Source organism: Sphaerodactylus townsendi, linkage group LG10 (assembly GCF_021028975.2).
Source record: "Sphaerodactylus townsendi isolate TG3544 linkage group LG10, MPM_Stown_v2.3, whole genome shotgun sequence".
In the NCBI taxonomy this organism is placed as follows: domain Eukaryota; kingdom Metazoa; phylum Chordata; class Lepidosauria; order Squamata; family Sphaerodactylidae; genus Sphaerodactylus; species Sphaerodactylus townsendi.
This window is the reverse complement of record NC_059434.1, coordinates 75,431,027-75,456,929: the sequence shown is the minus strand read 5'-3', so window position 1 is coordinate 75,456,929 and position 25,903 is coordinate 75,431,027. Positions and strand designations below refer to the sequence as shown.

At 43.3% G+C, this 25,903-nt stretch overlaps 2 protein-coding genes across 2 annotated transcripts; one reads left to right on the top strand and one right to left on the bottom strand.

The window, feature by feature from the left end:
- Positions 1-220: 220 nt before the first annotated feature.
- LOC125440004 (estradiol 17-beta-dehydrogenase 11-like) lies at positions 221-10,367 on the top strand. The gene is made up of 7 exons (XM_048509500.1): positions 221-451; positions 2,317-2,424; positions 4,752-4,883; positions 5,370-5,476; positions 7,498-7,635; positions 10,005-10,121; positions 10,277-10,367. Exons 1-7 carry the CDS (start codon positions 242-244, stop codon positions 10,365-10,367), a joined length of 903 nt encoding a protein of 300 aa, XP_048365457.1. The 5' UTR covers positions 221-241.
- A 2,232-nt stretch (positions 10,368-12,599) lies between these two features.
- On the bottom strand, positions 12,600-25,340 carry LOC125440003 (estradiol 17-beta-dehydrogenase 11-like). The gene is made up of 7 exons (XM_048509499.1): positions 24,900-25,340; positions 24,315-24,422; positions 22,529-22,660; positions 20,181-20,287; positions 15,968-16,105; positions 12,934-13,050; positions 12,600-12,850 (listed from the first exon to the last, which is right to left on the bottom strand). The coding sequence occupies exons 1-7, from the start codon at positions 25,107-25,109 to the stop codon at positions 12,760-12,762; spliced, it is 903 nt and encodes a 300-aa protein (XP_048365456.1). The 5' UTR covers positions 25,110-25,340; the 3' UTR covers positions 12,600-12,759.
- Between the last annotated feature and the right edge of the window lie 563 nt (positions 25,341-25,903).

The window sequence follows — 25,903 nt, the reverse complement described above, 5'->3', positions numbered from 1 at the left end:
AAAGCAAAAGGCTCAGGCAGTATAAATAGGAGAGTTACAATCTCCTGTGAAAGGTTGGCAGGGGTATGCATGAGCAGTTCACGTGAACAAAAATATATAAATATATAGATAAGAGGGGAGTCAGCTACGTTGAAAGCCCCGATTGGGTGGGGCTTAGTTTAGGCTTCTGTCTCTGTTAAATGAATAAACAGTGTGCAAACAGCTGAGGGTTAGTTACCGTGCAGGACATTTGCAGAGCAAAATGTATCTTTTGCTCGAGATCCCCTTGTTTATATTGATTATCCTTTATTCCTACTTGGAGGCTTTTGTCAAGCTTTTCATTCCTGCAAAAAGAAAACTTGTCACTGGAGAGATTGTCCTGATCACCGGAGCTGGCCATGGACTTGGGAGAGCCACAGCTTACGAATTTGCGAAGCATCGCTCCATAGTAGTTCTCTGGGATATCAATAAGGTAGGAAGGTGTTAATATGTCCGACTAGAGCAGTGGTTCTCAACCTTCCTAATGCCGCGGCCCTTTAATACAGTTCCTCATGTTGTGGTGACCCCCAACCCTAACATTTATCTGTTTTACAGATGGAGAACACTGATGCAGAGAGTCTTAGGTGACCCCTGTGAAAGGGTCGTTTGACCCCCAAAGTGGTCGCGACCCACAGGTTGAGAACCGCTGGACTAGAGCAGTTGAGCCATTTTCAGAAGATTCTATAGGAGTCACCTTGTGCAAATTCAAGTTAGCTCTGTTTTAAGATCTTGGGAACCATCATCAAAATTCCAGTGGGTCATCTCTTAAAAATCAGATGGCAGAGCATAACTTTTGCATGTGTTCTCAGTACTGATACAAGGGCCCATTGTGTAATGAGAACCAAGTGATGAGCATGAAGAATATCTTAGGGTAAGGTGACCAGATGATCACCTTTGTGACCCGGGATGGGGGGTAGGCGGCCGCGTGCGCGCGCACATGCGCGAGCGGCAGCAGGAGCGCACTGCCTTCTGGGGTGCTGCCATTTCCCGCCCTGTCACAGGGTGGGAAATGGCAGTGCCCCAGAAGGCCGTGCTCCTGCGGCCGCGCGCGTGGGAGGCTGCCGCACTGCCTTGCGCCCCAGAAGGCAGTGCGGCAGCCTCCCAAAAATTGGGACAATTGAAATAACCCGCGGGACGCAGGACAAATTGTTTGAAGGCGGGACTGTCCCGCCAAAAGTGGGACGTCTGGTCAGCCTATCTTAGGGTCAATCTGGGGCATTTCCAGTTGAAGTCTTATGGAACAAGCATAGGAAAATTCCTGGCTGAAGAACCAAAAATACACTATTGGTGGTATTCAACATAAGGGACGACTCGTGTCCAGAAAGTTTCATGAGGTTTCCATTTGTCTAAATTAGGAAGTCAGTTGACAAGATGAGAGCTGTTTGAGCACACTCGAACTCTGCCTTTGGCTGCTTGACTTTTGAATAACTCACATGCTCATATTATCCAGCAAGTTTCATGTTAGACTGGGAATCTGAAGCCATTCCTACTCCAATACTCTAACCACTACTCCATCCACATGATTGCAGAGGGATTTCTCCAGCTGAGGTCAGATAAACATTTGCATGGCAGCCCATCCCTCCCTTTGGTGAAAAGAGCACTTGCCCCTGAAATATCCAAGCAATATAAATGGTGATATATGCTGCATAAGATATTTGAATTATTATAGCCATTGGACTAGTAAGATGATGGGTTTTTTTCTGGGGAGGAAGGGCGGGGATGTCTGATCACATCCAATGGGAATGCACATGTGGCTGGGCTGGGCTGGGCTGGGCTGGACAGGGCAGAGCTGTCAATCCAATGAACACGGGCCCCTTCCGCACATGCAGAATAATGCACTTTAAATCCACTTTCAATCCACTTTGCAGCTGGATTTTACTATGGGGAATAGCAACATCCACTTGCAAACAGTTCTGAAAGTGGATTCAAAGTGCATTATTCTGCATGTGTGGAAGGGGCCATGATGCCGTTCAGCCCCACAACAAGAACTGCCAAACCCCAGGGTAAAGGGTAATGCCTGTCCCACTGCGGACAGGGCAAAAAGTGTGGGGAGAAAGGGCAATGGGTAATAACAACAAACATGCCCCAAAGTAGAGACTGCACGGTGAATGCTCTTTCTGGTTGCGGTAAAGTCAAAATATTTTATTGATCCTGCGTTTCCTTCTTACCCTGATTAGTAACAGGAAGTTTGTTTAATCTCCATAAACCAAGATGTAATCCTGTTTTAGAATATCACTGGGGGGGGGGGGGGCGGGAATGCAAAAGAGTAACTTTAAAAAATTTGCTTTCCATTTGCAGGCAGGCATTGAAGAAACGGCTGCAGAATGCGGAAGACTCGGAGCCACAGCTTATCCCTTCGTGGTGGATTGCAGCAAGAAAGAGGAAATCTACTGCGCTGCAGAGAAGGTGTTCAAAACTAGCCACCATTCTAGTATATTAAAATAATAGGATAGTATAATTGAAATGGTTCCGAAGACATTGCCTATACGGAAAGAAAAAATTCTCATTCTATCTCTTTCTTTCTTACAAATGAGGCATTTCTCTCCCATTAATGTATTGTCAGAGGCTTCAAAAGTTTTCCAGGCTGGGTGACCATGGTCTGGTAGTTTTTGCTCCTAACGTTTTGCTTCCATCTATGGCTGGCGTCTCCAGAGGCATTCCGTGGTAAGATATATGCCACAGAGAGAAACACATCTTAGGCCCCTTCTGCACGTGCAGAATAATGCGCTTTCAAACCACTTACAATGCACTTTGCGGCTGGATTTTACTGTGAAGAATTGCAAAATCCACTTGCAAACAATTGTGAAAAAAGATTTAAAATGCATTATTCTGCATGTGCGGAAGGGGCCTTACTGTGACATGGTTCTGAAGATGCCAGCCATAGATGCAGGTGAAATGTTAAGAGCAAAAACTACCAGAACATGGCCACACAATCCAGAAAACCCACAACAGCCAGTCTCTCCCATTAACTTTTGATTCTCCCTCAACCTTTGATCTTAACACCCTTTTTTGTGTTCTGTTGTTGGGGAAACATTAGAGGTTAACTCTTCCAAAAAAAATTCATAACTTGCCCAAAAGTCACCAGAGTCCTATTAGGGTGCAATAAGGAAATGGTGAAATGTGTCAGACCACTCCTCATGTTCTGAGGACTTTATCCACTAGCTTACTATTCCTACAGTGTGGTGTAGTGATTAAAAGCAGTGGACACTAATTGGGAGAAACTGGTTTGATTCCTCAATCCTCCACACAAGTGGGAGACCCTTATTGGGTGAACCAAATTTGTTCCCCCACTCCTACATTCCTGCTGGGTGAACTTGGACTACTCACAATTCTCTCAGAACTCTCTCAGCCCCACCTACCTCACAAGGGAGGGGAAGGGAACGGAGTTTGAAAGCTGCCTTGAGTCTCCTAACAGGATAGAAAGGTCAGGTATAAAAGCTCTCCTTTTTTCTTCTACATAGCTGGTCATACCCTCTAGTGGTGTTCCATGTGTGTGAAGATGGGACCATTTTGTAAGCACCTACGTTCATAACATGGCTCAGGCTTGGTTCATGTGCCTGCAATCAGGATCATAACAGGTCAGGGTGGGATTCAGCAGGTTGTCACCAGTTCCCGAGTGTAGGTTACTAATTATTGTATGTGCCAAGGGGGGAGGGGGGTTACTAATTGGGTCCGCTTTTCCATTAGAAATTCCATTAGGTCCAAAAATCATAAAGTCCTGTTGTTTCCTGTGTGGCTGGTTCGTAGAAAACGGGATAATTCTCCCTGTTGGACTGTTTTAAAAACATGTTTTAGTAATATGGTAAAGTTCCTTGTTTAAGGAAAGTATCCTTCTTTTGATTTCTAGAAACAAAATTAAGTATTTGAAAGTATTAAATATTTGACAGGCAGTCAATTAGAGGAGAAGTAGTTGTTTCTGTTGGCAGTAGACGATAGGACTTGCTATAATGAGTTTAAATTATGGACAGAAAGATACCAGCTGGAAATTAGGAACTTTTTTTTTACAGTAACAGAGAAATTATTAATGTCCCCCCCCCCTTCCCGGAATGCCCGGCCACGCCCCCGTCATGCCCCGCCCAGCCCCATTGGCGCTACGCCACTGTTTGAATCCCACCACCATGGGAACCTGTTACTAAAATTTTTGGATCCCACCACTGGGTCAGGTCAACAGAAATCAGCAGTGACAACCCTTACATTTGACTCATCGTGGCAGAAGTCCTGCCAGCCAATTTGTCCACCAGGGATTATCCGGGAAGTTTTGAACATGACCCAAGCATTGTGGACCTCCACCATGTTTCAGGTCCTTCAGCAACTGACTTCCCAAGCTCCTTGGAAACCCTGCTACTCAAAAACAAAAAAATGGCATAGCCAAAAGTTCATAAATGAAAGCAGAATTTAATTTAGAGGAGATTTATCTAACCTACGTTCAAAAGTAGGACTTCGTATCATTTTCTTGTGGGATTTACTGTCCTAAAATGCAGCTGTGGCCATTAGGTTAGACAGCTTCAAAGGAGGATTAGACAAGTGGAATTGAGGATGAGTCTATTAATGGCTGTTAGCCATGATGTCTAAATGCACTATTCATTTCCTGAGGCAATGAACCAATTGTTGGGAGACTTTCTGATCCGTGCCTTGGGAGCATTTGGTTGGCCACTGTGGGAAATGAGATGCTAGATCAAGTGGCCTATTGGTCAATTCGTTCATACATGCTTATGACACTTGCTTTTCCAAAGGTGAAAAGACAAATTGGGGATGTGTCTATCTTGATGAACAATGCTGGGGTGATCACCACTACAGATCTTCTGTCAACTGAAGACCATGATATTGAGAAGATATTTGAAGTCAACATTCTTGCTCATTACTGGGTAATTTTTCATTAAATCAATAATGCCTTTGAGGAATTGTGTTTTAGGGTTAGTTTATAAGTGTGAAGGACAAGCGGTCCAGGATTTTGGTAAAGGGTAGCAAATAGCAGCCCAAGAATCACTTCAGGGAAAAAGTTGTTACTTTAGCATTTTCTGAAAAGTCCATTTTGAGCAAACTTTTTGAGGGGGAAGGGGGGGAACTGTGCAGAATTTGACCCCCAAACACTTGGAGTGGTAGACTCTAATGTGGTAAACTGGGTTTGATTCTCCACTTCTCCAAATGAAGCCTGATGGGTAACCTTGGGCTAGTCACAGTTCTCCACAAACTCTCTCAGCTCACCTGCCTCACCAGGTATCTGTTGTGGGGAGAGGAGGGGAAGGTGATTGTAAACCACTTTGATGCTCCATAAAAGTAGAGAAAAACGTGGTGTAAAATCAACTACCCTTCATCTAAAAGTCAATTTCCCCCTTTTTATTTACTTTCAGACTTCAAAAGCATTCCTGCCAGCCATGATGGAGAACAGCCATGGCCATATTATCACTGTGGCATCTGCCGTGGGTCATATCGTCGCTCCTTTTATTGTGCCTTATTGGTATGCATGGCAGAGTTTTTCTTATGAGGAGAAAGGATATTCATTCTTTAGGAGAAGAAATATCTGGGTTTTCCAACGTTGGGGAAAACTTACACTTAAAGCCATTTGAAAGGCAGAATCTGAAAATGCTAATCTTTCATGATTCAAACACCAGAGTTCCCAACATTCTCAAAGTTGTGAATGAGCCCCAATAGGGTAGGAAATACCTATTAATTTCAACTCTCGTCCATCCAAGTGCATGAAACTCACAAAATCCTTGATGAGCCTCAATTCACTGGTTTATTGATTCCAATGTAAAACATATTCAGTCTACAATTAAGACCAGTGGTGGGATCCCAAAATTTTAGTAACAGGTTCCCATGGTGGTGGGATTCAAACTGTGGCGTAGCGCCAATGGGGATGGGCGGGGCACAACGGGGGTGGGGGCGGGCATTCCGGGGGCGGGGCATTCCTGGGCGGGGCTGTGGCAAGGACGAAGCTGCTGTGCCAGTCCTTTGGCGGGAAACGAATGCACATAGGCGCAGGCTGCCACGCACGCCGGTGCACCTCCTGCTAGACTGCTTCAAGTTCTGTGCACTACTGCTGAGAGGAGGGGTGTAACTAAGGCAAAAATCACGTGGCAAAATCACCAATTAGTAACCCCCTCTCGGCACACACAAATAATTAGTAACCTACTCTTGGGAACCTGTGAGAATCTGCTGGATCCCACCTCTGATTAAGACTATTGGAAACAAATACAACCCAGAACAAGCAATGTGCATTGCTTTGCTGTGTTAGGGTTAAGTCACATGATTCCGAGCATGTGTTCAAATGTGATTACAGAATCAAGGATGGCTCTGCTGAATACCCAGAACCACATTTCCCCACCAATGTCTGCATGCTTTGCCGTGCAACTGCAATGTTGTTGAAAGGTTTAGCAGCAAGTATATACCAAACCAAAGATGTGGATAGGCAGTGAAGCGGTCCTACATTGCCTCAGTCTCAAAATCAGCAACTCAAATGGGCAAAACCTTGCATTAATTAACACATCATGTGAACTCTTATGCTTAGCTTCAGTTGTTTTTTTAGATTTCCAGTTGGCTCTACAACCCCAAATCTATTTCATTGCATACTGAATGGCACCAGTTGATTTATTGGTGCATGGCATGTAATCTGCCAAGAGTCCCAATGAGAAAGACAAACTATAAACAAATCACATACATTCCGCCTCTGGTCAAAAGAGATGACTCAACAGCTACTTCTATAAACACACATTTGTTTATGGCCTTTTCTGCACAACCAAAATAAAACATTTTGAGGCAGGAAATAAAACATTTCCTCTGTGGATTTCTGCATACTTTTTTTTGCCAAAACATTTTATTTTCAGCCTAGAAACATTTTAAATGAACCCTCTTCTTTAGCAATTTTTTTTAAAAAAAGTTTCACTTTAGCAATTATTTTGTGGAAGCATTTTCACTTGCTGTATGGATCTCTTTGAAACATTTCCCACACTGCCTTCCAGTCCCTGGACTTCCTCCTTGGCGCCATTTTCTGAGTTGTTAGCTTGCCAGCCTATTTTCATCATTTTTCTGTTGGGGGGTGGATTTTGAAACCTCATACAGTGGTGGCGAACCTTTGGCACTCCAGATGTTATGGACTACAATTCCTATCAGCCCCTGCCAGCATGGCCAATTGGCCAATGGGATTTCTGGTCCATAGCATCTGGAGTGCCAAAGGTTCGCCACCATGGACCTATGAAATTGTAGTATGAGGCTTTGAAGCAACACAGTATTGAATCCACAGATAATTTTAAAAAACCAACAGAATGATCACAAATTGGCAGCCAGGAATCATTTTGAGGTGTTAGTGCAGACAAACAGGGAGGAGGGGGGAGTAGAAAATGTTTTGCAAACGTTTTGGAAACATTTTTTGGGAATCTGTGCAGAAATAGCCTAGTATGTATTGTGTGGTATAGAAATCAATTCCTAGCCATCATGGCAAAGTTGATGCAAACACTTGATCATGTCTAAAATTTCTCACAGCTCAAGCAAATTTGCTGCTGTTGGCTTGCACAGAGCTCTGACCATGGAACTGAGTGCGTTGAAAAAGAACGGGGTCCAAACTTCTTGTGTCTGTCCTATGTTTATAAATAGTGACTTTGTCAAAAATCCATCTTCAAGGTAATGTATATGAAAGGTAGGATATCAGCACTTATACCCTTCCATGTTTAAAAATGTCCCCCTGGCTGCATTTGGAATCTTCATGAACCAATCAGAACGCGGGACACCAGGAATGTTTGTGTAACCCCTGTGTCAGAATGGGATGACCCAGAAAGGGGTGGAGTCTGAAATGAAGTAGAATGCTGCAGAACTCATGAGGTTGGAGGAAGCGAGACTACCAGGCTGGGACCTTGATTGATTTTATTAAGCCCTTAACACCTTGTTTAAGGTAACTGCAATGTTGTGGGGAACTAGTGGGAAGGGAGTTTATTTTTTTGCTATATTGTAAATGTTAGAATTTATTGTTTCAGGGTTTTTGTGTATGTAAATGGTGAGAGTTTTCTGGGAACCTTCATCATCTTGAAGCCCATTCACCAAGCCTCAGAAGTCTTCAAAACCAACCACCAGCAAAGAAGAATTGGACTTGGCAATATCAGTAGACTGTAAATAAGGACTTGAAAATGCAAACTTAACAGGACTGCAAAGTGTAAATGTTAAATGTTTTAAAAGTGTTATTTGTTAAGTAAAGTAAACTGTTTTGTTTAAATTTGGTTCTTTGCAACTCCTTCCAAGTACTGCCCCACAGAACCCACAAGCTGAGGTTACATTTGCACTTGCGCGGATACGCTTGTGGTGTAAATACAAAAGACCGGGGCTCATGTGAAACAAACTGGAGTATTTCCTCCCAATCTTTCATTCGATTCCTTCTAACAAACGGGAAGCCATGCAAAGGGAGAAACCGGGATAAAATAGACCCGGATTGTAAGATAATGATTGTATTTTATTGACATAAGTTCTTAAACTATTGATACAATTGCATCACAATTCTTAAATATAAAGAGGTATAGTTCATAAGAAGCTAGATTCCTTATTCAGTGCTATGTATCAAAACAGCAGAATGCAAACCACAAAAGTCCGTAACAGAATGTGGTGCCAGCAAATTCTTGCCAAAGAGTTCAAGTGCTGCTCAGCTGTTGCGAAATTCAAGCGTCACTGTTTATAAACTGCTCCGCTGTAGCAATGCAAGCCTCGATTAATGATGATATGAACAGTTCAATTCAAACGCAATTGCGTATTTGCGTTTTCAATCATCCATCTTCTTCAGGAATATGCAATTTATTATAAATTAATTAAGCCAACCAGCTGTAATCTAAAAATAATAACATATCATATAACATTATTCTTAATGTCATGATGACACTTTTCATAATTACATATTACATGACATCAACAATATATATACATATGCTTTGTTCTATGAACTTACATTAGACAAGATGTCTTAGACCTCAGCCTTTAGCTATCCATGTGTTATCTGTGTGCAACTGCCTAGTGACAGTAATTATATGTTCTTTCTTAATCAATCACAGGTGTGAAGTACTCTGCTTACATTCAGTTAAGGTGGCAGGAAAAATCAAGATCTTTATTTAAGCCAAGGCAGCGTCGGGGCGGCTGCGTTCTCACCGCCCCTGAAGTGGGGAGTGCAGCTGGACCCCGCGCTACTTGAGGAGAGTAGCGTGGGGCTTAAGGAAAGTGGGGAAAGGGCCTTTACCTTTCCCCTTCTTGTTTCTAGGGCTGACCCTGTGTAGCTGTTGAATCAGATGAGATCAGGCTAGCCTGGCCTATCCATGTGTCTGATTATACATATTTCTTACAAATGGTTTCAGGTTAGGTTCAGATTTATGTTTCAGCAACAAGCTTTCTTGAGCACAGGTGTCGGCTGCAGCGGAAGAGTTCGGAGCAAGTGGTGCATAGCAGCTCTTTCTTTGATGATTCTCCTGAAATTCCTCTGGGAGGAGCTTATCATGCAAAATGCCTCACAGGACTGGGCAGTGCAGCGGGAAAAGGAATGAGGTAAAATCGTCTCCTTCTTCAGCCCCTTCCGCACATGCAGAATAATGCACTTTCAATCCACTTTCACAATAGTTTGAAAGTGGGTTTTGCTATTCCGCACAGCTGCAGAGCACATTGAAAGTGGATTGAAAGCGCATTATTCTGCATGTGCGGAAGGGGACTTCCTCTTGCTGGCACAAGCCTTGAGAGGGAGAAGGGCGGTTTTATCTGTGACCCTGTAGTCACTTCCGTGCCCCATCCCCTGGTACATTTTTCCTTGCAACGGTTTCTCGATTTTCTGACAGGTGTCTTGGCACAGTGGCTCACTGCTTGAGGAAAGGACTGGTGAAGAATGATCACTTGTGGTCCTGATCCGTTATATCTCCCTCAAGTGCTTCATCCTGCAAAAAGGGCCATTAATATCTACCACTTCTTTATGCACGGTATGCCAACCTGCTAACAGCTAGAGTGTAGCTATTGTACATTTGTTTCTTCAGACTGATGCCACCTTTGGAGCCTGAACAAGTTGCGAAACAAGTGATGGAGGGAATACTAACCAACCAGAGCATGATCTTTATTCCACCATTTCTGAAATTCAGTGTAATGCTAGATAGGTAAGTGTGCTGAACAATCAAATCCAATTGTTAATTTTTTTTCTACTTGTCATGATTTAGGCCTACATTGTTTTTAATTGGTTCCCTGCTGATTGAGGATGCTTGTTCCCGATAGAAAGGAGGACAGTAACATGATCTCTTTGTTTTCCTTGTAGGTTTCTTCCTGCTCGAGCAATTCCAGCTTTGTGGAAGCTGAATGACATTAAATTTGATGTTGTTGTTGCATATAAGGACAAAGAAAAATAAGGGAACATATTATTTCCAAGTAATTTCATCCTACTTTTAAAGGGGGGAAAAAATCAGCGAAGCCCCCACTCACACATTTTTCTACGAATCACACAATACATAACGAAGGCATCAAAAATTATATGAATTAATGTTCATTACGTCCAATATTCATGGAAAGCTCAATAGTCATTAAGGAAGAAAAGAAAGAAGGGAGAAAATGAGAAGGAAAAAGAAGGTTGGTTGGGTGTAACTCAATTTTCTTCATATTCTTACTCTAATAACTGGACACTTCTACCTTAGAAGTGACTCTGTCCTACTGATATTCCTTGAGGAAAAATTGCAATCGACCATCGTTAAGGAAACTGTTTCATACTATATAATCACTGTCTAGCAGTTAATGAAATACTATTATATCTATTGGTAAGTAGGAAAAGGAACATTTCAACCTTGCGGGTTATCTTCCCAGTTGAGAACAATCAAATGTAACAACAGAAGATTATAATAAACTAAAATTGAGAAATTAATTGTAACACTTCCAAGTTTCTTAAAATCTGTTCAGCTTTTAATCTACATGATAGATCATCAGTGTCCATGATTAAATAAATTCTTCTGTGCTATTCTTCTATCGTTGGTGAGGATGATGATTTCCAATACTTCGCTATTTTGAGTCTTGCTGTTACAATTAACTATAAGAATAACACGTCATTTTTTTGTATATATTTGTCATACCTAATAAAAAAAATTCCGGTTTCCTTTCTATTTTTCGTTTGAAGATCTTTTCCATTATATTTATCACTACATTCCAAAAAAACACTCACGAGTGGGCAGCCCCATGACATATGCAGGTAGGTATATCCCACTTTTAACTCCTTGAAGTTTTTAATTCTGCTAAACCATACCATCCTTCTCAAAGTTATTCCTATTTAAACCCTTTCCATTTCAATGGGATTGGATTGAAATAGCTGCAAAAAGACTGCATTAACCTCATGAAACCATTTGTCTGTATCAATGAAATGGAGGCATTCCTCCTATCAAAATAACTCCCTCTTATTTAAGAACTGTTCTATTCCAAACACATCAGTGAGAAATTATGTTCCCTTTTTGACATAAACAATATTCTCACCATGATTCCTTAGAAAAATGCAAATTATGATGCATGTAGAGGGAAGACTTTCTGTAAAGAAGAAATTCTACAACTTTTGTCATACAATATTAAATGAAATATTGAAGTCTAATGCGTAAGACTGTGTTGTTTTATTGTACTATGATGGCAGTCATGAAGGAATGAACGTTAGAAACCAGACTGTAGCAAATGAGAGAAGGAGAATCCTTAGTCTTATTACCTAAATGTTACTGAATATCTGCCTTAGTAAGTTTCAAAGGACTGTACACGCTCCAAGAGAAATTGGTCCTGCGAGCGGTGGGAAGAGGCAGGTCCTGGGAGTAGGGAAAGTTCGCAGGAGGCTAGTGGGGGCTCATGCACCACTCCCCGCCCAGGCCGGACTCCCGGTCCCCCGGCTGTGTGTAGGGAGCTGGGCTGCCCGTAAACGGGGCCGGGTAGGGAGGGGAGTGTAAGTTGGGCCAGGCTGGGCGGATGCTGGGGGGCGGAAAATGGCTCTGGGCACCATTTTCGGCCAGTACGCCTCTGGCCCCACCACCCACTTCCCTCTCTATTCTGACCTAACCATTTCCATTTCCACTGAAATGATTGAAAAGTGGGGGAGGGGAGTCAGGCAGGCAGTAACAGGTTTCCTTGCCACACCACCCTCATGTTTTTGCATGATATCAGATTTGCTACAACAATCAAACTTCTTCAGGAGCAGGAGCAGCAGATTAGCCTGTGCACTCCCACACACGCCAGCTGGGTGACCTTGGGCTAGTCACAGCTTCTCGGAGCTCTCTCAGCCCCACCTACCCCACAGGGTGTTTGTTGTGAGGGGGGAAGGGCAAGGAGATTGTAAGCCCCTTTGAGTCTCCTGCAGGAGAGAAAGGGGGGATATAAATCTAAACTCTTCTTCTTCTGTGGCATCTTTGCATGTGGCTACTTTTTCCTTTTTAGAAATTGGATTTTTATGCAAACCTTGGAGGCTCCCTCAGGCTTTCAGAAGGGCAAATTGTAGTGGGGGCTGGACCCTTTTTTGTACATATTTCAATTCACACAGGGGTCAGGTATAAGGATGGACACAGCTCTGTAGTAAAGTCCATAAATGGATCAGAAAACCATCACGGTCCACGCATACACTCACTGCATCATTACAATGGCATTTTTAATGTATTTTTGAAACGAAAAGTGCACAGGATTCCTTCAGCATGTTATTTTGCTTTAGACCAGGTATTTAAAAAGCCATGTTAAGAAACTTCATTACATATTGCATGCAGTTATCAGATCTCTTCACCTGGAGATATTAACTTAATTTTCCTTCCTGTCGCATCCAACAACTGCATCAAATTTTATTTTTAGGAACTTGTCTACGGCCCCCAGGGCACGCTCCGGCAGAATTCTGTAAGAAAGAATGAAACATTAAATTGATTTTATTTTCCTTACATCTAAGTCAGTGAAAAAGAACACACTCTCGTTTCTTACTTTTCAAGGAACAGGGTGCCGCTCACAAATGGTGGAACAAATATCATTTTTTGCCCGCAAAGGATTCCATTCATAAGTTTATTTGCAACTTTGTCAGGATCCAGAACAGGAAGTAATCTGAAAGGAAAGGAAAGGATGCATGAAAAAATAGTTGTTAACCAAATGGTACAGCATAGCAGTATGAGTATTTCAGATCAATCTGAAACACAGTTCTAACTGCTCGCCTGAACATTTTATCTATACGTACAGAATTCATAGCATTTTGACAGCGATCCTAAGTAGGCGGACTCAAACATAAGGCCCATTTCATTCAGGAAGGAGTGTTTAAGGTTACAAGCAATGGTGGGATCCAAAAATTTTAGTAACAGGTTCTTATGGTGGTGGGATTCAAACTGTGGCGTAGCGCCAATGGGGCTGGGCGGGGCATGACGGGGCATTCCAGGGGTGGGGCATTCCTGGGCGGGGCTGTAGCAAGGACGTAGCCGCTGCGCCGGTCCTTGGGTGGGAAACGAATGCACGCAGGTGCAGGCTGCCACGCACGCCGGTGCACCTCCTGCTAGTTCTGCGCGCTACTGCTGAGAGAAGGGGCATAACTGAGGCAAAAATCATGTGGCAAAATCACCAATTAGTAACCCCCTCTCGGCACACACAAATAATTAGTAACCTACTCTCGGGAACCTGTGAGAACCTGCTGGATCCCACCTCTGGTTACAAGCCCTAGAGAATTACAGTCGCAATATTCTGTGGGGCTATTATTCTACTCCTAGCATTAGCCACTCCCTACAAAAATCCTCTTGGAACTCAGTGCTTATAACACTGAGTAAAACATAATACATTTTATTCAACATGGGCCTCAGGGCTGGGAGGTGATTATATACTTGCTGAGTTGTTAATGGCTTTTAAAGAAAAATGCATTCCTTTACTTGTCAATTTATTCGCCTTCATAAATTCTTCAGGAATAGTACTGGTAGCTTGCAGAAAATCTGGCCTTCCTATCTATAAAAGAAGTCCCAAGGATTATCCCAACAATTATAGACCCAAAAGTCAACTGAAAGTTATGAGGAAGCTTTATGTGTCAGATTTACTCAGACTTCTCTATCGATAACAATTGGTGAGCAATCTGTACTCAGAGCAGGTAAAGCAACAATCAATACTTGTTATATTCCAAGCTTTCTTGCACATAAATAGGGGTGTGTTCTACATGTGGCCTTTATTGATTTCCAGGCTGTATTTGATAAGGTATCATGTGAAAAGTTATGGTCTAAACTCCAAAGGTATTACTGAATATAGGTTGGTACCCTTGTTGTTGTTGTTATTGTTTATTAAATTTAATAGACCGCCCTACCCCCACAGGGCTCAGGGCGGTGTACAATAAAACCAACACAACAATACAACATAAGGTAACAATAAAAATCAAAAATTCGTTAAAATCCATTAAAACAGTAGCAACACCATAATTCACAAAAACTCACATTTCAGAAAATGGCGTCCGAACCTCAACTCCCTACTCCATACCCCCTTGGGAGGGGACTGGCAAATCGCCGCAGATGATATGTCCGGATGGTACGTGGAGCATCAGGACATATTAAGTGACATAACTGAAGTGACATAACTGAAGATTTCTTGACCCGACACGCTTCCTCTTGTCCCGTGCATGCGTCCCGCTTTAGGCAGGGAAAGGGAGAGCACTTCTGGCACAATGGTTCACACCAGAATGGGGCGAGGGCAGGGAAGACCCTGCAGTGGCCAATAAAGACTGAATGTCCATCAGGGAGCTCAGGGGAGTATTTGTGATTCTTTGCATTTTATACTCAAAACTCTATGAGGTTGTCCAGAGAATTACAGGGCATTGTGGGTATTTGACCCTTCCCCCCAAGATTCTAGTCCAGTGGTGGCGAACCTTTGGCACTCCAGATGTTATGGACTACAACCCCCATCAGGCCCTGCCAGCGTGGCCAATTGGTTCTAGTCCAACACCTTTACCACCACCCCTCCCCCCAGTGATAATTATAACTTCACGGCATTGGTGAAGCTGCACAGAAGTGACTGAAATCTCCAATGCTGCACACAGCAAACTACTTTTGACACAATATAGACTTTGAAAAGCTATTGGTGGTATGACATGGGGATCTGCACTCCTTACACTGAAGAGCTTTTGCTTCAATGAGACACATAGGGCCACTCCCCACTTACCTCGTCTGAGTGCAACCCCGCAGCGACCCCTTGTAGAAAAGCCTCCGTGGCTTTTGACAATGGAGACATTTGTTCCCCACTCATTTTCCATTCAGGATATAGCGCAGGGTTCCACATCAAGAGTCAAAGAGGCAATCGAGCGTTCTGATTGGCTGGCACGCGTGTACATCATTTACACGTGGGAGTTGCAGCCAGCCGAAGGTGGGGCTCCATTTTGATTGGCTGGGCAGCGCAAAAAGTTCGCGGTAATGGATAAAGCTGAACCATTATTGTTTTAAAGACGTCTGCACATGCTGACGTCACTACCTGTTGCAAATTGCTTGGGCAGAAAAATGAAAGTAAATATCGGTTTTGGTTTACACCGCCGACAACCCTGTGCTCAGCAGCACTTTGCCAAGCTGCAAAACAGTGGAGCTCGAGCAAAAAAAGAGCAAAAAAGAGCAATGTTGGCACGTCTTGTTGTGCACACGTCTCAATTTCCGAGCACTTTCTGACCCTCCCTAAACAAAAGGGTGGTTCCTGTTTCCTGATTGGCCGGAAGCTGCGCGTCAGAGCGAATCAGCCGCGCGTAAACAGCCGAGGTTCCCCACCCCCCCTGCGGCACCTGCGGGGTTTTTGAAAACGTTGCTCTTTTCAGAGGACCTAATTTGCCGCGCGACAAGGAGGTGGGAGAGCGGCAAATTAAGGGCAGCTGCGCAGTGGGCGCTGGTGACGTGGGGAACGTCCATCCTCCTCGGGTCTTTTAAAGAGGTGACCCCGCGGCTTATGGGGAGTGGGGAGTGGCCCATACCAAGCACTGTAAACTAGCATGTAAAACCCATTCACCTTCTTTGCAGCTTACCTTGAACTTGGATGTTTTATGAAGCCAGTGTTGATAAAAACCGGACAAAGGCATGAGGTTTGGATCCCATTTTTCCCCAGGGCAGACAATTCTTGAGTCAGGCCCTTATGAAACCCAACAGCTGCAAACTTGCTTGAACTGTGGGAAAAAGGAGGGCGCTTCGGTTAAAACTTGCCGTTATTTCTTTAGCCCATTTCAGGGTGATAAAAATGGTTTAGAGAGTCCCCGCTGCTGGCTTCTTTTTGTAAAACAGTTTTGCATTTAAAGTCTACCAATGCACGGTAACTAACCCTCAGCTGTTTGCACACTGTTTATTCATTTAACAGAGACAGAAGCCTAAACGAAGCCCCACCCAATCGGGACTTTCGACGTAGCTGACTCCCCTCTTATCTATATATTTGTATATTTTTGTTCACGTGAACTGCTCATGCATATCCCTACCAACATTTTGCAGGAGATTGTAACTCTCCTATTTATACTGCCTGAGCCTTTTGCTTTTATGTTACTGAGGGCTCTTCTCTGACACTGAAATAATGTACAGTCCACCCCTCTGCTGATTTTTTTAAAAAAGGAATAATCTTGGTGTTAAACACTCTTTGTGGGGAGGGGAGCAGTTTCCACTCCCCATTGCTTGACAACCTGGACTCTGTGGGAATGGAGCCCAGAGGCCTTGGAGTGAGAGGAAAGGGGGTTAAAGAAAGTTGCAAACTCCTTTCCCTTCCCCTCCCTTGCGAGGTAGGGGCTGAGAGAGTTGTGAAAGACAGCTGTGAATCACCCACCGGCTGCGGTTGCCTCTGGGGGGTGGGACGGGTGGAGCTGGCAAGGCGTGATCAGCCTTCCAGCCAAGTAACTGAGGGCGGAGGCCGAAGCCCGGGTTCCATGTTGGGCAAGGGCTGACGTCACCCAGGAGGGGAGAGGGCGGATTGACCCTTTAAAGGGGAAGCCCTCCTTTGTTCTGGCCATGCCATGCTTCAGCCAGCCCGGGCGACATTTGCAGGCTCCAGCAATTCCACCTCTCCCACAGGTTTATCCGCTGTTGTGCATTTTTCTGTCATAGCCGTTCGGCGGTGGCGCATGGGTAATGATCTGGAAGTGCCGACGGCGGCAAGAGGCAACCGCCCTGCCGAACCGGCAAATGGGGATCACCTCTTGCCAGGAGCGTCCGCCCGGCAGAGCCTTTCAACGGAGCGAAGTACAATACAGGGCCTCCGCCCGTTGGAGCTTCGCTATGAAGCAGACAGGCCAGATCAAGACCCGTGCTACGCCTCACGCTTCTGTTTTGGTTGGCTAATAAAATGGCTATGGCCAAAATGTTTATCCCAGCAAAGTGTCCAGTGTGGTTATTGGAGAGGATTCACCCTGGTGGTTCCCACCCTCAGAAGGCAACAGTAGACCCGGTGAAATTGACAACTCTTTTCAGTGATCTATTGCTCAGCCAAAGACAACCACCTCCAACCCCCATCGCCAAAGGCAGCAAACAACCTCCCAAATGGAGGTTGCAAGAAAATAATAACAAAGAGGCGGTGGGGGTTTTGGGCAGGCAAAATGTCAAATCGGGTGGAACAGGGAAGCAAAAAACCCTGGGGGGAAATGAAAAACCCCACTGCAAAGCAAAGTTAGAGAACTACTGCTTCTCTGCTGTAGGCTGTGGCGAATGCATACATGGCAACTGATTCCAACCATTTATTGCTGGGAAAATAGTGACTTTGGGAGCAGACCACAAATGGACAGGAAACCATTCCTATAATGCGCCCTCGAAGACTTAAAAATGGCAGCAGTTCTGAATCACAGTCCTCCACTAATATTCCCCAGTCTTCTTTGCCATTGCGAATGGGGCAATGAATCCTTTTATCATTACAAAATGTTTCTGTTTGCCAGACTTGTCATTAACTCTTTTAACATTTTTATTATGCATTTTTAGTTTGAAAAGTATTCATCTTAAGCTGCCCAGCTATATATATCTTTATGCTCCCGGCGATGTTTTAAAATGCTGAATTGTAAGTCAAAACGTTTAATGTTTTTTCTTGCTTTATTTTGTAAGTTACCTAGGGCAAATGTGTTTGAGAGGAAGAATAATTTTATTCCAAATAACTGAATAAATAATAAATAAATCTATGAAGGACGAATACTTTTCAGTAGTGATAACAATTATATATATATGTATGTGTATATATGTGTGTGTGTGTGTGTGTGTGTGTGTGTGTATGTAAGTATGTATGTATGTATGTATGTATGTATGTATGTATGTATGTATGTATGTGTATATGTATGTGTATATATATATGTGTGTGTGTGTGTGTGTGTGTGTGTGTATACACATATATATACATATATATATATACACATATATGTATGTGTGTGTATGTGTGTGTGTATGTATGTATGTATGTATGTATGTATGTATGTATGTATGTATGTATGTATGTATGTATAAAAACTAGAAGCATAGTGGCATCTTAAAGATTTATAACATGTATTCTGGCATAAGGTCTTGTGAGTCACAGCTCAGCTAATCAAAAGGCATAGAGTGTACCTCCCCAGGAGAAACATCGATACTGAAAATTACAAGAACCCGGTGGGCAGGCGTGAGGAAATATTGCAAAGACAGAGTGGGTGAGGTTCACTCACTTGAGCAGACAGGCAGAAAACAATTAACATAAAATCGAATCCAGGGAGGGGCATTGTGAAACAAGATAAGCAGAACTCATCAACAAATGCAAATGCTGAGTTGTTTAACTTTTATAGTTAACTTTTTATAGGTAACCTTAATAGACCTTAGAAAGCCAAGCCCTTTTCTCAACCCTTGGGGAAAGACAGCATTGCTTTTTAAATCAGAACTTTCTCAATGGATTCTCCCTTTGAAGTTTTGTTATGAAAGAGAAAAGTAGGGTCTAGAGAAAAGTAGGGTCTAGAGAACTGAAATGTTAAGAACCCACCTGGGAAAGAAGTTTCATCTTCCCAGTTGCAGTACCCAGTTATAGAATTTGCATGTATGTTTTTTCCTTGAGGATGGGCGGCTCAATCCAGATTGTGGGGGGTGGGGGGTGGAATCACCACAGGAGGCAGTGTGGGCTCACACTGATGTGTTTGCCCTCCTGGCTGGTGTAAGTGGCATGCCAGCTGGGAGGACAAATAGGGAGGCAGGCAGGTACCACACAGCAGCCATGGCCCAATGCTGCACCAAAAGCCCAGGCCCTCAGCAAGGGGCCGGGAGCAGGTCCAGAAGTGCAACAGAGGCCTCTGCCCTCCTGGAGCAGTAACAGGGAAAAAGCGGGGTGCAGCCTAGCCAGGAAGGGGAGGAGCAAGTGAGGGACCTGAAAGGCTCTGAGGGAAGAGCCAGGGAGGTTTGTGGGCAGTGGTGGGATCCAAAAATTTTAGTAACAGGTTCCCATGGTAGTGGGATTCAAACTTTAATGGCTATTAAGCCTACCGGGGGGGCTGGGCCGAGGGGCAATTCGACAGGGGTAATGGCTGGAGCATTCAGGGGCAGGGCATTCCTGAAGCGGGGCTGTGGCAAGGATGCAACCGGCCATGCTCATGAAGTCACTTGGGGTGGAAATCATCCTCACGTTCAGAAAAGATCCCACGTTCAGTCCCCAGCATCTCTGGCCTCCCCTTCCCTTTTTTCCTTTTCATAGACTCATAGAGTTGGGAGAGACCCCAAGGCAGTGGTGGGATCCAAAATTTTTAGTAACAGGTTCCCATGGTGGTGGGATTCAAACTGTGGCGTAGCACCAATGGGGCTGGGTGGGGCATTCCGGGGGCGGGGCATTCCTGGGCGGGGATGTGGCAAGGATGCAGCTGCTGCGCCGGTCCTTGGGGGGGGAAACGAATGCACGCAGGCACAGGCTGCCACGCACGCCAGTGCACCTCCTGATAGACTGCTTCAAGATCTGCGCACTACTGCTGAGAGAAGGGGCATAACTGAGGCAAAAATCATGTGGCAAAATCACCAATTAGTAACCCCCTCTCGGCACACACAAATAATTAGTAACCTACTCTCGGGAACCTGTGAGAACCTGCTGGATCCCACCTCTGGGCGAAGGGGCACCCCGAGCCGTGCTGGGGCTCAGGTGCTCGACCTTGTACAAAAAGTGGTTACCCTTGAAAGGGAGCGATTACAGCAAAGTAATTGTTAAACTCATCGTGCTTTTTCTCTCTTGCTTGTAAAGTTAATCTTTGTTGACAACAAAAGCACCTTTCATATACATACCAATAAGAAACCAGAAAAGGAACTGCTACGTGCCCTCCGGCTGATGCAACAGTGACAATATGGCCGTGGTTGTTTTTCATCATTGCTGGCAGGAAGGCTTTCGTTGTCTTCAAGCACATTTTGAAAGAAGGGAAGGAAACTTTAGATGCTGATGCTTCTCAACTTAGAATACGTACGTTCTTAGATTTAATATATATGCTTTCCTTGACCTGAAATATCCTGTGGAGATGCTGTTCACCCTCTGGGGGCAATGTGTATGTAGTCTACAAACAACGCTTCCCAGTGGGGTAAACGGTGGTTCTTTGGGGTCATTTCAGGTAGAAAAAAAGCATGGGGAGGGCAGAGATGTAAAATGTCCAGAAATGAAGCCATGGGGAAAAAAACATTTTCCCCTGTTTTTTTCCCCCAGTAAAAAACAAACAAACAAACAAATGCCAGAAATGTCGGGGAAAAAATGAAATATATGCAATATTTAATGACCTGTTAAACCCAAATGAATTTTACTGCTTTACATAAAGCGGTATAACATCTACTTGACATGCAAAAGATCCCACGTTCAGTCCCCAGCATCTCTGGCCTCCCCTTCCCTTTTTTCCTTTTCATAGACTCATAGAGTTGGGAGAGACCCCAAGGCAGTGGTGGGATCCAAAATTTTTAGTAACAGGTTCCCATGGTGGTGGGATTCAAACTGTGGCGTAGCACCAATGGGGCTGGGCGGGGCATTCCGGGGGCGGGGCATTCCTGGGCGGGGATGTGGCAAGGATTCAGCCGCTGTGCTGGTCCTTGAGGGGGAAGCGAATACACGCAGGCGCAGGCTGCCACGCACGCTGGTGCACCTCCTGCTAGACTGCTTCAAGTTCTGTGCGCTACTGCTGAGAGGAGGGGCATAACTAAGGCAAAAATCGCAATACGCAGCAAAAAGAATCACCACTTAAGTAACCCCCTCTCGGTACTACTACTAAAATAATTAGTAACTCCTACTCCCTCGAGGAACCTGGTGGGAAGAACATGCTGGATCCCACCTCTGCCCCAAGGGCCATCAAGCCCAACCCTCTGCCATGCAGGAACACACAATCAAAGCACTCCTGACAGATGGCCATCCAGCCTCTCTTTAACAACCTCCCAAGAAGGAGACCCCTTCCCCTTCCTCCTTGTCTTTTTCCTCTTTTCATTCCTTCCCTTTCTGAATGCATGAGTGATAAATTTGGGTATGGAAATGATATTTTACTAGGAATATTTTATCTCTCGGGGGAATATATGATGCCAGAGACTTTATTGCATAGTGCTAATGTTTTTAACATTGTTTTCTTGTAAGCTGCCTACAGCCCGTTGGGAAAGGGCTCCCTAAAAGTTGAATAAATCAGATGAAATCAGTTAAAAATCAGACAGCAGGTAATGTGAAAGGCCTCTTCCAGAGACCCAGGAGAGCCACTGCTAATTTGAATAGACAGTGCTGACTTTGATGGACCAATGGCCTGACCTGATATATGGCAGCTTCATGTGTCCATGCTAAAAATTCAAGCTGTTCCTTCTTGCAGCTCTCTTAGGAACATCTTTTATTTAACTAATGTAAAAAAATAAATCATGCTCACCCCTCTCTGTTGGAATAATACCGGAACAGGGGCACATAGCCAAATATCTTGAATTATTAACTGAACCCCAACAGAGATGGATTATCACAAGGGCCAGATCCAATACCTTCCCATCGGCCATTACAAAGGGTCGTTACTTATCCATCCCTCTCCACCATCGGGTTTGGCCACACTGTAACACCAAGTGTAGACTCTTGCTGACATGACTTTACTGTCCGAGATATGTGGGCATTAGGAATTTCTCTCCCAGGCTGGCCCTAGACAAATCTGAAAGCGATTCTGACAGTTCTGTTGTGGAGCTTCTGTTAAACAACACAGATATCATGCTCTTGGAAAAAGTAGCAAAATTTCTTTTACAAGTGACAGAACTTTCTAAGTAATGTATACTGCTATATACAGTCTTCCTCTCTGCGTTTTGAATGTACTCTTGATTTGTACTTCATAAATGTCTGGCAACACTCTAGAACCTATTTTTAAATGCCAAATAAAGGTTGTTGTTGTTGTATAACTAATGTACTTAAAACATTTCTGTGCCATTTTGCCTCCTCAGACTCAAGGCAGCTGGATCGTTAGCTCGGGGATAATGTATCTTCCAGTTGCAATTCTAATTTTTGGAAGATACAGAATTAAAATTATGTATTTTTTAAACGGTCAGTAATAAACACATGTTGCACCAACAATTCAGTGTGTTTGGTGTGTCTTAACGCACTAGTTGTTTCCAAGACTTTAACGGGCTAAGATTCTAATGACAATTACCCAGTGATGAGCAAGAATGTTGACCTCAAACGTTTTCTGTATCTGCTTGTCCTGGGTGGAAAGCAGATCTGCTGTGGCCACCACTCCAGCGTTATTCACCAGGATACTCACATCTCCAATCTCTCTTTTCACCTTTAAAATGTAAGAAATAGAAATTACAGAAATTCAGCCATCACTAGTGTTAGGCTAGTACTTACTGTAATGGGAAATACCATTAAACTGCAGTTTTTCCTTGAAAGCCTCCTTGAATGTCTCACCAGACAGAAAGACAAGGTCCCCTTCCGCACATGCAGAATAAAGCACTTTCAATCCACTTTCACAATAGTTTGCAAATGGATTTTGCTGTTCCGCACAGCTGCAAAGAGACCTGAAAGCAGTTTGAAAGTGCATTATTCTGCATGTGTGGAGAGGGCCAAGGTAAACACTGAGTAAGTGAAACAAAGTGAACTTTTAAAAACATTTTAAAAACATTTTGAGTGTTCTTTGTGTGATCATTTCCATGTATAAGGTCTTGTGGAGAAATAAAATGACTTGTGTAACTTCAACGTACCCTGGCTTACTTTTGAAGCAATTTCTGCAGTTGCATTAGTGACAACTTTGCTTTTTGAGTGTCAGTCACAAGACTACGCGATTTAGTTGCAAAAAGGCAAATGGTTGAAAAATTAGTGACAGTTTATTACTAGAGCTTTTAACAACTAGGCCTAGTTGGGTCCAGGACGAATTTTGAAAGCAATACATTTATTTTTATAATGATACGTCAACAAGCAGCATTGAATTAATGATTGGCTAATTAGTATTTTACCTCTTCTTTTTTCTTGTCTATGTCTTGTCTAAATTTGGATGCATTCCGGTATACGTGGTTGGCGACCAGTTTGTTGGCTCTAGCTATAGTTTGAGATAGATACATGTCACAGATAACTATGAAGCAAAGCTCCCTGGGGAGGGGGTCAGGAGGAGAAGAGAGCAGGTGGCTTTTCTGAGAATCACAAGAACACAACATCAAAGAGTATTTTTAAGAGAAACCTTGGTGGTTTTAGCAAGTTCTTGGGTGCAGGATATAGCTTAACTTGTTTTTTACAAGGCAAGCCGTTTGCGGTCAGGGCTTCATGCATTTTTGGCACATTCGCAAGAACAATGCTTTTCAGAAAAATAAATGTTTTCAGAGCTGTTAACTCTGGAGGTTTAAGCTTCAGCAGAAAGGCCTTTAAAATTACAATTTTGGGGTTCACATTACATTAGCACTGGAAAATAGCAATGTGATCACGAAAAATGTTCTAAATTATATATCTACGGACCATTATTTAATGACGACTGTAAAGCAAAAATTAGTAATGAAAAAACTGTGTAAACCAGTCTTAGGATAGGCATTGATATCCTGAATAAAATGTACACCTACCTTTGGAATGGTCTTTCATGCAATCCCACTCTTGATATGTACGAAGAGTTTGAAATGAATTTAAAACACATTTCTTATTTGACTGATGGGTATGCAGTAAGATTGATTTACAGTCACATTTCAAGCTTTTGGAGCTTTATACTGCAAGCGCCAGTCTAATTAGGTGTAGCCAAATATATGTTGACTCTTGTGATATATCTTTTTCCATAGACAGGGGAACCTCCAGGACGCCTTCCGCACATGCAGAATAATGCACTTTCAGTCCACTTTGCAGCTGGATTTTACTGTGTCGAACAGCAAAATCCACTTGCAAACAATTGTGAAAGTGGATTGAAAGTGCATTATTCTGCATGTGTGGAAGGGGCCTAGGTCTCACACACCAGTTCTCACCTTCTCTGCAGTGCTGTAGATTTCCTCTCTGTTGCTGCAGTCCACTGTGAATGCATAAGCTGTGGATCCCTGCCTTCTGCATGCTTCTGCTGTTTCCTCAACGCCATGCTGCAAAAGCAAAAGGGGGAATCTTTATAATGCCTTTGCACCCTATCAGTAGTGTGTAACAGCTATGTCTGCAGCACTTCTCTATGATCAATCCAAACCATTTAAAGGTCTTTACTGAAGCTGAATGTACTTCAAGTTGCTTTGGATTTGTCACCCATTTTCCATACTGCCCATCTTTAAACAGAGAAAGATCTGTAAATAAATATTTGATCAATGTTACAAAATAATATTGGAAGTCAGGACATTTTTTACATACATTCTCTCTATACACAGAGTACAAAACTAAATTCTGTCTGAATCTGCATCCCTCGGCATATTTATTTGGAAGTAAATTCCACTGAAATTAATTGGGACTTACTTCTAAAGAACAACGCAGATAAATCATCATAATCCACCCACAACTGCGTTACATTTCCCCCAAACAGTATTTCTCTTTCCTGTTAATTCTCTGGTGTAAAATGGTGGAATGATTTCTACCTTGTTTATATCCCAGAGAACCAATTTGCTTTGATGCTTGGCGAACTTGTAAGCTGTAAGTCTTCCTAGGCCATGTCCAGCTCCGGTGATAAGCACAATTTCACCGCTGACAGATTTTCTCTTCACAGGAATGAAAAGTTTCACCAAAGCTTCCACATAAGAATAGATTATGATGACTAAAAGCCAGAGGAAATCAAGTAAGACATTCATTCTTCTTCCTTTTACATGTGCACTTTCAACCCACTATGACTGACGGTTAACTGGACTTTGTAATACAGTATGCTATTCATTTACTAGAGATAAGACATATTGTCCAATAAAGTATAAAAAAGCTGCTAGAAAATCAGGATAACCACGAGAAGTTATGTGATGTTCTGTTAAATACTCCCTCGCATCCTCTTAGAAATAACTGCTTACAACATTGAGAAGACAGTCCTTAATCTTTGGACACATGGCATCTGTATGTGTAGTTTTGGCTTAAATTCTGTGTGAATACCCAATGTCACTGCACAAAATGTAGAAACACTGTTATTGTACGAGATGTAGAAAAACTGTATGTAGCGGGGCAGAAGTGTGCCTTACGTGCGCATTAATGTTGTCCTGCAATTCTTTTAGGCATGCCAGGTCACCCTAAAAGTTGAATCTGTAAATAACCACACCCAAACCAGAGACTCTTTAAACAGAAAACATTTATTTAACATGCCTGGGTCCAAGAACAAAAGGCTCAGAGACTTCTACTGGAGTTTACATACTACATTTATACACACTGGAAAAGCGTACTTTGTTACAACCTACAGGGGTGTCGAACTGATTTGTTCCAAGGGCCGGATATGACATAAATGTCACTTGATATAAATGTCACAATGCCATACAGTCCACCTTCAAAAGCAGACATGTTCTCCAAGAGAACTGATCTTTGTTGCCTGGAGATCAGTTGCAATACTGGAAGATCTCCAGTTACAACCTGGAAGTTGGCGATCTTTTCCCAAACCCAACCTCTAAAT